The 13,096-nt window shown below is 43.0% G+C and overlaps 2 protein-coding genes across 3 annotated transcripts in view; one reads left to right on the forward strand and one right to left on the reverse strand.

The window, feature by feature from the left end:
• The window catches only part of sipa1l3 (signal-induced proliferation-associated 1 like 3), an 80,893-nt gene extending 78,964 nt beyond the window's left edge, over nt 1-1,929 (reverse strand). Inside the window, exon 1 of one of the 2 annotated variants that reach the window (XM_086216278.1) lies at nt 1,767-1,929. The gene's annotated coding sequence lies outside the window, so the exon portion shown is untranslated. The other variant, XM_086216279.1, reaches the window with a different exon arrangement.
• A 3,494-nt stretch (nt 1,930-5,423) lies between these two features.
• map3k10 (mitogen-activated protein kinase kinase kinase 10) overlaps nt 5,424-13,096 on the forward strand; it is a 34,777-nt gene continuing 27,104 nt past the window's right edge. Inside the window, exon 1 of the mRNA XM_086216281.1 lies at nt 5,424-8,236. Coding sequence (XP_086072407.1) covers nt 7,255-8,236 — 982 coding nt within the window. The 5' untranslated portion in view covers nt 5,424-7,254. The remainder of the gene's footprint in view (nt 8,237-13,096) is intronic.

A 13,096-nucleotide genomic window follows, 5' to 3' on the forward strand; every position in this document is an offset into this window, starting at 1 on the left:
TGTGATGAAAACAGGTAAAAGACAGCACAGGCAAAAAGAGGGCATGCAGTCATTTACTGCTTCTGGAGGCAGACATACTTCGTGGATAAATCTATTTTTTCCCATTCCATGTATACTGTTACAACGACATTAGTCTTATTAATTATCATTTCACGTAAACCCACTGAGTGAAGTGGGAAGAAGCAGGATCTCATTTCAGGGCTAATACATTATCAGTGCACACACACATAGATTATAGTATTGAGGCTTCACTGGTATCGGAACAATTCAAAAATACAGTCAGCCTTCTGGATTAAGACTACTCAGAAATTTAGCTTGGCCAGAAAGATGCACACAACATTGGCTTTGGTCACAATGATATGTTCAAATTACCCAATATAGATTTACTTTTCAACATTTGACATTTTCAAACACACATGGAAAAGATGGAACTCACTGAGTGGAAATAAACAGAGAATAGTATATGGTGCAAAGCTTTTGATCAGAGGAAACTGGATTCAGAAAATGGGGAGCATGTCAATATCTTCTAATGCTTTAAATTTACAGCATTACATGTGTCCCCTGGCTGTGCAGTAGACCAAAAAGACTGTGACGAAAATATGCAGCGCTAAACTGCAGATTTGTTCGTTAAAACTGAATGGCACGACCTTTTAACTCCCACAAACAGTAGCATTAAAAAGTAAATACACTTCAAAATCATTCTCTGGCTGTGGCCGGTAATAATTATTCCATTAGTTCCAGCTGGGAGGCAACCACAGTAAATGATGCCCAGAATATGTGGATCGCTGCCATGCTCTACTGCTCTTGCACGACAGATGTATCATCCCTGATACGACGTGTCATTTCCTAAGGGTCGGGGAATACGGCTGCAACACGAGGGAACTATGAAAGGGAGGCGGCACACCAAGACATCATCACCTCTCTCTACTACACACACACACGCGCGCACACACACGCTACGCATGTGTAAATCCTGCGCAGTGTGCACGTATTTTGAGAGCTGGAAAGGGTGCCCATATCCAGATACGTAAGCACAAACATTACTCCTACTAACACCACAATTGTTGCACAATCCATCCCTGCAAACCAGTATCACTTAGTCCCACCACAACGAATACACTACCATAAACTACCCGTGCGTGTGAGCGTGCGTGTGTGTGCCTACAGCCACAATACAGCTCCTGCAGCTCATTCTGACACAAAGCTGCAGACAAAGCAACTTCCGATTGCAGCTTAACTACTCGAAATGCAAAGCTCGTCCTGGCTAACTAACTGGCTAGCCCCGCTCCAAAACAAAGCTCCCATTGTCTGGAACTTGTAGTTTTGTCGTTTTCTTTTGGCCCTCGCAGCTGCGATTAACTCAGGTACGAAAAACTACAAATCTGAAGTCCTCGGAGCACTACGAGCATGCGCACTAGGCCCTGAACGACCAGGAAGATTGAGGGATATTAGGTAGTTAATAAAGTAGCTTAGATAGTTGAGGCGGCAGCAGGATATTTCGTGGTCCTACCTCGTTGACGGGACTGATGGCAGTTGAAAATGAGACGAGGAAAGAGCTCCCCGGCAGAACTCTGACTCACGGCTGAGTCGTAGTAAAGAAGCCGCTCGCTGTATTGGCTGAAGTTGCTCGGATCGGCTGCCTGTCGGTGTTTGCCTCGCTCGCTAGCGTTTGAACCGTACACTACTCCTCACTTTTCGGCGCTTTTGAATTGCCCGCACTGACCAACTAAAACTGCGGAGAGAAAATGGGAAAAAGAAGCACAAACCTTACTAACGCTGTTTCGGCTTTCCGCTCAGTTCTCACTCCATTAAAACTATTATCCAGACATGGTGGAAATCCTCGTTGGTCGACTGCCTGTTCACCGAGCGAGACGTTGCCAAGAATGCTCAACCGAAACCACGGCGGAGCTGCGCCCGCACTCACTGCGCGTGCGCAGGTCTGGTTGGCGCAAGCTACAGAGGCAGCGCTGATACTACGACAGTTTTAATGGTCGTACGTGTGTATTTCTTCTCGGGGTTCGTCAAAGGCAAGTTGTCAGTAGCGTTATATTTGTGTGCGGACAATCGAGGAATGACTCACGGAAGCGGTGTCTGTTTATACCATGATCTGTGATACCAATTAATGATCCATGGCTTATAAGTGAGTTCATAGCACTACCCTGTGGTTGCTGGACACGTTCTCCTCCACAAACACTGATTTTCACAGTCGTAATAAAGAAAAGTTATTTTCTACACTGGACTGCAAACTTTTTTTGCAAAATTAAGTGCATGGATAACAAGAAATAACAACAATAATACAGATAACGTAAAGCACCTTTCAAGATACCAAAGAACATTGTGAAAGGCAAACAAAATGGCAAAAAAAAAAAACAGTTGTTGAAGTGTTTCATTCAAAAATTTCTTTTTATCAATTTCTCAACTCTGTTTTGGGAAAGCCCCTCAGAGCAGTACAGAAAAACACAGCATAGGCTTGCCACAGTAAAGTATAAGATAAAGGAAAAAGTTGTGAAAATGGAGGATCTGGAATAACATTCAGTCATTTTATGTTTTACATTGTCTGTGTTTGCCATCATATTATATGACCACATCTACACAATAATGCTGTGCATATAAAAAGAAAAAGACTACAAACCACAGGGTTATGTAGCTCAGTAAATCGAGAGATATAGAACTGACTAAATACCAAAGAGAACATTCACTTGTCCATTGTATTCCTATTAAAACCCAGCATTTTTCAAACGGTGTTGCGTATATGCTGTCATTTATGAGATTTGTACTAGATTAAGTCCATAATGCACTAAATATTCTCTGACAATTATTAGCCATCCAAGAGAACAGGTAAGCAGTAGCAGAGAAAAGATGAATCAGATGCCAGGGCTAACTCCAATAATAAACTCATACAACCAGCTTCTGGTCCTCTCAGTAGCAGACCTAAATTTGCTACTGTACAAGGTACTTAATGAAAGGAGGTTGATGCAATTAGAGGTACTACCATTTTACTTCCTGATAGTGGATGAATGTAACTAAGGAAACTGTGCTTCAGTAGAAATATGAGTTGTTGTGGTTTTCTTTTCTTTTCAGTCTTTTCATGGCCTGTGACTGACTGGCAGCCTGTCCAGATTGTATCCCACCTCTCTACCAATGACAGCTGGGACTGGCCTCAGCTCCCTGCAACCTTCAAAAGGATAGGCAGATGATGGGTGGATGAATGAATGCATGGTCTGTCTTTTCATGTGACTGAGGGAAATATTGTCTTTTTTAAACCATTTTTTGAGAGCTTTTGTCACTTTGGCACATAAAACATAAAAGACCTTATAAAATATATATTTTTCTTGGTACATGAAACATTATGGTCAAGATGAATGGTGTGAGAGGCTCTGCCCTTTTCTCTCAGAGTAGCTTAGAATACTGCCAAACTGCTGCATGCACCGATGAGCTCACATTGCAATGTTTGACAATAATACATAACAGAAATACATTTTCTAGTTTCCAAAGAATTTTTGCACAGAATTTTTTCACCTGTTTGGCAATTTGGCAACTATCGTGATAAATATTTAGCACATTTGTGATGACACAGGGCTCGAGAAGATTATTAAAATATTCTGAACGATTATTTCGGAATATTATCAATCAATCCATCAATGCAGAATTTAATCAAGAGATGAATTCATAAAGAAAATAATAATTTGCTGGAGCTGGGTACAAAATATTCAAAATGAGCTCCACCAGTTACAGCAGTTAAATCCTGATTTTACAGTAATGCATATACTAAAATACTAGCATACATACGCTGAACAATAGTATTAAGCAGTCTCAGGGGACATAGTTCTACACTAAGTACTTTTACTTTTAATACTTTAAGTATATATTTGTTATAATCTTTGTGTACTTGAGAAACAATTTCAATGCAGGACTTTAATTTGTAGCCAAGTACTAGTCCATATATGTTAATATATTTAAATCCTTTGACAGGATTATGAAGCAAAATCTGATAAAGTTTTGAAATGTGAAACGTGAAATACCGTGGCAAAGTACTGACAAGCCTTATGTCTCATCTGGACGAAAATCAATCACAATACTCCAATATCTGAATCCCTACAACAGACTAGCTGTGTGTTCTACTATTTAGACACTAGGGGTCAGTATCGTTTAAAAATCGAGAGCAATGTCGCGTAAAATGCCAGTTATTCCCTACAGTTTGCTAGAAAATTTCAAGAAAATCAGTATTATGCTGCTGTTCTTCCCCACAGATCTGCATACACGCTGGTACAGTCAACGAGACAGCCCCGTGCTGCTGCTGGTGCAAGTGTTGGAGCGCTGATGCACTGTGGGTAATGTTGTGCTTCCTGAGCAAAAGTCCATCCATCCATCGTCATCTTCCGCTTATTCCTACACATTAAGGGTCGCGGGGGGGGGCTGGAGCCTATCCCAGCGTCAACGGGCGAGAGGCGGGGTTCACCCCGGACAGGTCGCCAGTCCATCGCAGGGCCAACATAGAGAGACGAACAACCATTCACACTCACATTCATACCTACGGTCAATTTAGAGTATTCAATCAGCCTAGTCCACAATTGCATGTTTTTGGACTGTGGGAGGAAGCCGGAGTACCCGGAGAGAACCCACGCAGACACGGGGAGAACATGCAAACTCCACACAGAAAGATCCTGTGCCCGAGCCGGGACTCGAATCCAGAACCTTCTTGCTGTGAGGCCACAGTGCTAACCACTGCACCACCGTGCAGCCCTGAGCAAAAGTCGGAAAATGCAATTGTGCTCGAGGGAAAAGGGTTTTTTTTCAACACAAAAAACGCTTATTTTCTAAATTTTACTTTTCTAAGCACTAATATAAAACTGGCATCTGTGTGTTAATAAACTTCTGTCAGATAACCTGTCATTCAGGAGTGTAAACGTCATCACGATAGGCCCTATTGTTGTGAAGCTCGGACATGTTCTTAAACATCATGACAATGATCATCACAGTGCTTAATTTGTTGAACTTTTGTGAATTTGTGACCAAAATATTCACTTAATTGACTTCGACTTATCAACTAGATCACAAATACTGGTGGGCCATAGCATTATCGATATTCAATCATTGAAGATGCCATGCAGATCTGCAACATAAGATGGGGTAACAGCAAAACCCAAAATGCGTTTAACAGTATAATTTTTTCATGAGCTGTCACATAGATGTGGGTCAGCGGGAGATTCCTGGAAAAACAACATTACCCACAGTGCAACAGCACTCCAACACAAGCGCCAGCAGCAGCAGCAGCAGCAGCAGCACGGGGGCTGTCTCGTTCCAACAGACTGCGGCGTCCTCCCGTGCTGGCTGCGTTGAGCTGAGCCCAGATCTACACACGCATGATGGGAAAAAGCCCGAGGAGCGCCTGCGTGCCTCCACTAGCTCAGTGGTTTGTAGATCAGTGACAGGCCGAGCACTTGTTCCTTCGTACGTGAACGCCGCCCCGGTGTGTTTGGATGCACAGTCAGCCCACAGACTGACAGCTCGGAGCTCGATATGTCACGTCGTCGGGGAGAAAACGCCTCTTTGTTGATTACGATGGACGTCTGGACATCTGGCTGAAGACCTCGAACAGGGACTCCAAGAATATTTGACATTTGTATTTAAATTGGGTTACGGACCTTGATGGTTTCTCAGATGCAACCACACGCCCATGCGACGATGTCGATGGATGTTGATGCGCGTAGTGTTCAGGTTAGGTTACCGTAAACCTTTATTGTTAAAAAAATAATAATAATGAAGCTGTTTTGATGCGGAATATGCACACATGGACCGGAGCCCTATAGCAGCTTGAACTCGTAAATATTTTGCTAGTATTTAAATATGAGTTTAATATTAATATAATTAAGACGGATTGACAAATTACACATGGATCGTAAACGGATATCCTGGTCGTCTTAATTCATTTCTTGGATCAGAGAATGCTGCGATGCTTCCACGCATACCTGAGCTGACATAATTCTTCAACCGTCAAACCATCGTTTTCTGACTTTCTTTATGGAGTTAAACCCCACTCCTCAGGACTGATCACCTGAAACTACCATGTGTGCTCAGTGGGCATCAGGATAATGAGGAATGCTGGCATCCTCTTTTTCTCTCCAGCGAAGCAGAGTTTATTTTCCAGTCGAGCTCTCGTCTCCATCCCAAATGTAGCCCAGCATCGGCGACTGAAGCAGGCCGCTGCGCAGAGACGGAGGCAGGTTTGTTGTGCTCAGACTTGGCCGCATCCTGAACATGGTGCCACTTTACAGCTGTGTATTGAATACTTGGCCCCCTGCCGCTGGCGTGTTTCTCTAATTCCCCGGCTGTCTTAAAATGGACGGGTCCTTTTTGATCAAGTCTATTCAGGGAGCTGGCTCATGAGTGGCCATGTATACAGGATTTAGCCTGGCCCGGCTCGTCGGGATGTAGGGCGAATATTCAAGGATATTTCCCAGCACACTACAGCGAGAAAGCAGCCCACATTCACGGATATGGCTGGCGGGGGAGGTGCACCTACGCGGGGCTGGATGAAAGATAATGAGGACCCCTGCTTTGAGGATTTCTTTCAATTCAACCACAGACATTGATTGTTAAATATATTCCCCACTAAAATTTAACCAGATTGTCACTGTGTTGTTTTTTTTATTCAATCACTTATTCAAGGCTTCAGAGTCAAGATTGCTTCTCAATGGGCTGACAGAGCACTGGTGATCAGAACTGGAAGGACAGCATGAGCCCGTTAGTGCTTCAATTTAGATGAACTACTTAATTTTTATAGCGATGTAGGAGATTGGTGTTAAGTGTGTGACTGTTTTATGAATTATATGTAGCAATCGAGGAACCAGTGAAAGTAATTATGCTTAAATTTAATCGATAAGCTCAGCAGTGATGGCGTCTTTCTGAGGGCACACTTAGTTAAACATATACTGAGATCGGATATCAGCATCTGTGGCAGCTTTGACACAATTGTGGAAACAATCAATGAGGTTTGGGGGGGATAAAGTCATGGATCAGCTGAGTATCTCTGACCTAATGTACGTTGTCCCTGAATGATCTCGCCTTTGGGAATACATGTTACTTACACACTGTGTAGCACTAGAACAGCAACTGGTGACAGGATTTGGCACTGTTTCAACAGGGGAGATGTGGTGATGGGGGGAGCAGTCGCAGCTCTCTGATCCTCTGATCAACCCCTCCCACCCCCCAACTGGTGGTTGAGGACACCTCGTCTCAGCCGATGGGCCCTGTATGGATTTTGTGCCTGAGTTCACAGAGAGCCAGCCTACAGCTTCAAACAGCAGCCAGGCTCCCATGAACCCATACGGCAGAGCGAGCAACACAGCAGCCCCCCTGTCCTGCACCAGCTGTGGGGGCTGCTGCTCTCCGCCTCCCCCTTGCCTCATCCCCCCTGGCCCCCTCTCCTCTACCTCCTCCATGGCTCCGAGTATGACCCCTCCACCGTCAATGTGTCCCGCCCCGCTCATGCAGGTGGAGAATGGGAGCAGCTGGAATTCTTCTTGCGGCTCTCCGGACTCCCACCCAGGGCGAGGCTGTGGGGCCACCAACCCCTATTGGACAGCAGTGTTTGATTACGAGGCCACAGCTGATGAGGAATTAACCCTGCGGCGCGGGGATCTACTTGAGGTTCTCTCCAAAGACTCCAAGGTGTCTGGGGATGAGGGTTGGTGGACAGGCAAGATCCAGGACAAGGTGGGTATCTTTCCAAGCAACTACGTCACAAAGGGGGATTCTGCCAACTACCAGCAGCTTACTACAGGGGGGCTGGTGGCCAGCGGGGTCGGTGTGGGTGAATGCCCCTTGGAGGTAGACTTCTCTGAACTGGTCCTGGAGGAGGTGATTGGAGCTGGTGGCTTTGGAAAAGTGTACAAAGGAGTGTGGCGAGGAGGGGAGGTAGCAGTTAAGGCTGCTAGACAAGACCCTGATGAGGATATTAGTGTCACAGCAGAGAGTGTTCGGCAGGAGGCCAGGCTCTTCTGGATGCTTCGACACCCCAACATAATAGCACTCCGCGGGGTGTGCCTACGGGAGCCCAACCTGTGCTTGGTGATGGAATATGCCAGAGGAGGGGCTCTGAATCGGGCCCTGGCTGGAAAGAAGGTACCCCCGAGGGTTCTGGTGAACTGGGCGGTCCAGATTGCAACAGGGATGGACTACTTGCACAACCAGGCGTTTGTACCAATCATCCATAGAGACCTCAAGTCCAGCAATAGTGAGTACCAGCAATACCTTCTGAAATACACAAATGAAATGCAACAGTATCTCATTCATTTTGTTTAAGACTGGTTATAAAACTGATGGAACTTATTTGGAGTCACATAAAAAAAACGTTTTGATACAAATACAGAGATAAGGACAAAACTAGATGAATCGCTTTTAAGACCTCTCAGTTTTCAGGTCAGAATCATAGTCTGATTATAAAATCTAATATAATAACAATTGTACATCAAATACATTAATCACATCTTCTAACACTTCTATTTAGGTCTCCATGCCATTTTTTTTTTTTTTTAGGAAAAAATGTCTAAAACATGAGGGCCCTTTGACAACGATACCTCCACTCAGGTGTCATGGTCAGACGTGGTTCTGGATCGATTCCAAAATTGAATTGATTGTTCCTCAACCTAATTTCAATCATTTTATCGAATTTCAAATCCTTCTACAAAACGTCTAACAGCCAAACCAACGCTGTGGTCACATTTCCTCCAGCGCAGAGGTAGCAAGTCTGTTGTCTAGCAGCTCTGCAGTTCATCTGAAACCATCGCAGTTTTCTGTCTTTTTGTTTATGACTGTGTTAGCGAGATGTCCAAGATTTGTTGGCATTAGTCGGGTAATCAAAAGAGGGGAAACAGTTTTTTACAGTAAGATGGTGGGCCGACCCCGAGGAGAATCTTGGAATACGGTAGCCCCTTCCCTCTCCTTTCTTATAGTTTTGACACCTATATAGGATACCAATTATATTATTTAATGCCATAGACTGTCCTATATTTATCTAAGCAAGCATAACATTGCTGTTTTACTTAACCAGAGTACATTTGGTTGGGTACTTGATGGTCTGTGATAACTACTATTTTTTCACCTCTATTCACTGAGACTCCATTGAAACTGTCCGGAATCAGTCACACTTGAACATAGAACTTGGAAAATAGGAAAAAATACACACACACACACACAAAAATAGAACAGTAACTCTCAAAAGCTGTTCTATCAAAAGGAAAATTAGAACCATCATGAAGGTCTGATTCATCACATGATAGTTGGAGTGTGTTAGTTTGTTCCAACACTTAACAAAACAAAATTATTTTGTAGTTTTGATGTGACTGATTATGGATGGTAATTGATATTCACACAGGGTGGATCAGAATATCAATATTATCTTGTTGCCATACCAACAAAGGTGTACATGTGATTTTGTGTTACCTGAAACATTTCAAGATACACATCTACTTCACATCACATTCTCTGTTTTCGTGGATGTGGCAAAACATTTTTTTAAATTGCAGAATTCAACAAATTAATGTGACTGAAGAGCTTAAAAAAGAATGATATCTTTGATAATGACAACTTATATCCTACTTCTGATATTGATATTTGTGGTCCAGATGATCAGTCTGTGGTCAGGAGTTGATTCTCTCCACATTATGCAGTAGTTATTGACTTTTGAGGATGTTACGGATGTTGTCTCCTTATCACTGTAAGTCCTCGTTGAAATAAGATTATTTCATGGTGTGTGTGTGTGTGTGTGTGTGTGTGTGTGTGTGTGTGTGTGTGTGTGTGTGTGTGTGTGCGTGCGTGGGGATGACATGATGAAAAACTTCAAATTGAACACAGCAGGAAAGCCTAATTCCGGAAGAACTGGTCCCCTTCTGCCATCTTTTCACTGTCATCCCTCTGTTCCTCCTCTCAGTCTTCATCCTCTTCCTTCATCCTCCCCTCCTCAAGGAGAGCAGTTCTGCTCTGCAACTCACTGTGCTATTTTTGGTCTTTTGTGCTACTTGCTGTTTAAAGACGCAGTTGCAGTTGTTGGTGCATCAAAGACATAATACACAGTATGCATCTAAGTGCACTTGTGTGTGTGTGTGTGTGCAGGTCAGACTGTGTGTGTTTATCCCAAGTGACATGAGTGATGGGGGATGGAGTGTACAAATGTGGGTGGAGTGAGCAGGATGCTGACTAAAGGCCCTTTTAGAGAAGGCAGAAGTGTAGCTTAAACACACTCGCTGCTGATCTGCTGCAAAGTCTTCTTAATCTTCTGTTGGTCTTCTTGACTTTGCTGGCACATCTCTCACTTACATACGCTGTTCCCTTCACTTTACACTCCCTCCTCTTCACATGGCTCTGGTAAGAGTAACGATGAGTACCAGAACACTTCCTTTCTCTGGTGACATGCTTCTGTATCACTGAGTCATACAGCTGCTAGCCGCTGTCAGCTGCTGCACAAAATGTCAGTGCCCTAATTTAGGGTATTGTCTGTGTGGAAAATAGCAATGGAGGAAATGCCAGAATGTCTTATGAAGGGCTTGAACCCTCTCCCTCTTCCCCCTGAATGAGTGGTGCTGAGGATGCGTGGGCACTAATTATTGGGTACGTGATCACAGGTCTTACTCATTCACATGCACTCAGGGATCTTTGTGTTATTAGCATGATGATGCCCGGGAGGGAGAGAGGTACAGTCGAAGGAAGAGGATTGGAAGAAAATAAGCTTGAGGTCCCGAAAGAGGCGAGAGAAGAGACGAATGGGAAAGAAGAAGATGAGGAGAGCGCAGGGGATAAACAGCAGTTCATCTCAGTTTAGGGTTACACCTCAGCTCATTGTCCAGGTGCGCTGGTCTCAGGTGTCCTCTTCAAACCGCCGACCACTTGGCATCAATGCAGTTACAGAGCAGCTCAGGCCCCCAAGCCTCTCCTCTGTCTTCCATGTGCTGGGCTCGTTGCTCAGTAAACAATCCAGCTCTTCATTCTCCCACAGCTCTCTGAAGTATACTTGAAGGCAAAATGTGACACTGCCGATAGAGTGAACGCATCTTAAAAGCATCTCATTATTCCGTACAACACAGGGGGTTTATTTTTGGCTCACTCAGATGCTCTTGTCTAAATTTATCCCAACGCAATGGAAGTTTAAAGTCGTGTCTGTTTGCATGTGTGAGAGTTTCAGCCTGATAAGTGCTGTCGTCCGTCAGGTGCACAATAGTGAGTCCATGTAATAGGATAATCTAATTACCATGACCTCGTTGGAGTGATGTCACAACATGTTTGGGGGTTGGCAGGTCATTGCCCCCAAAGGTTAAGTTTTGCTTGTCAATCTGATCCTGGATCAGCCTCTGGATGCACAGAGCATAGGGCACCTGTCCAGCCCGATCGTCTCTAACATCAAATTAATGCAAATAGAGAGAATCGAAAGATTCACAGTGCCTTTGATTGCTATGGAGCGGAATGGTTTGTTTATTTTATAGATTAATCAGATATTAATCTGCTTTGTATGAGTTCCAAACATATTTCAATAGCTTGTTTTGTCTGACCAGAAGTCCCTAATTTTTCCCATAAATCATCACATAAAATGTCCAGCAAATATTCACATTTGGACTTGTTAAGTTTCCCTTCAGTCAGAAATGTGTGTTTCTGGTTGCTTTCATTAAATATTTAAGCTTCACCATGTAGAATGATGTTAGTGCAGAGTTTGATCCTGTTTTAATATTTAGCAATGAAAGTGTACATTTTCCCTGTGCTCAGTGATAATTTGATTACAGATACAAAGGTACACAAGTCTGATTTAAGAACTCCAAGCCTCTGAGAACGGACACGCATGGGCTGTGAATCACAGAGTAACTCATGATCGGATGCTAGCACAATACTTTACCCACAATAATGCCAACACAAAGAAATGAAATAATTCCAGACATTCGTGTATATTTCTTTCTTAGTGCTGCAGGTTTCAACTTATAAGAATAGTGTGTAACTTAGTTTAATTTAAGGTTTTATAGAGACCAGTAATATCAGTTCATTCATTTCAAGGGACTCTTGTATTCGAATAACCTTGACAGCCGTCATGATCGTGTCATAAGATTTTTATTTTATCATGCACCTATCCTTAAAATCATCTGCTAGTTATAAGTATTGAAGGTGATTCATAAAGTTGTAAATCAGCAAGTGTGGATTTAAATACATTTTTGACAACCAATAAAACTCTGTATAAGTAGCCCAAAGGGCAGAGACGTGATAATATCGGCCCTTTGTCGTTATCAGCAGATATTGCTCATCAAATCATGCAGAAACGTAACTCTAAATATAGGATTTTTGGACTTTTCCAAATGTTTTAGAAATAAAGAAAAATGTTACATATTCAGTAGATATAAAATGTAAAATGTATCATATGAACTTGTTTTTGAATATGTCGACATGAGCCAAATCTGTTGGAAAAATATTGATGTATTTTGGTATCGGCAGGGCACCCTGTAGACTGAGTACACAAATATATGTCAAATATGGAAAGCCAATGTCATAAATGCCCCATCTCTCTCAGTGTAAGAGAAAGAATGCCCTCCACCTGCGTGAGCCAACCAGTAAATTGGAAGTTAAGTCTAAACACAGTGAACCCAAACTCATCACCTCATCCTCCCATTTTGTTAAAAAAAACAAACAAACGTGTTTGCTTTAAGAATAAAGTTTCTAAGCAATGATTTGGGTAGTGGGCTAAATCTGAAGCTGATTAGTATTTGAACATATTGCATGTTTTCACAGTCAAGGCAAAAAGGAAGATATTAAGTTTAAGTACCCGTATTTGGAAGCTGAGGAGAGACTCGGTCGAAATTTTCTACTGCAGAGAATCAGAACTTGAATTATCAGTTAAGGCTCAAATCTCCTGATTTTAACATCCTTAGTGAGAGGAGGCTTCTGGCTACATTTTGAAACTTGTTATGGGCTTATGGAAATAAATCTCTGCAGCCAAGAGTACTTTAGAAATTTTAGTTTCTGCTCTTCGAAAACCCCACCCAAAGGTGTTCATGTTGAAATCCCCCAAAATCTGTAAACCCCCTCATGTTGGGGGTCTTCTTAAAGCTTGATTGGAGTATGG

Source organism: Aulostomus chinensis, chromosome 10, assembly GCF_037954235.1.
Source record: "Aulostomus chinensis isolate RoL2024-O1b breed Wild chromosome 10, RoL_Achi_v1.0, whole genome shotgun sequence".
NCBI classification, from domain to species: Eukaryota; Metazoa; Chordata; class Actinopteri; order Syngnathiformes; family Aulostomidae; genus Aulostomus; species Aulostomus chinensis.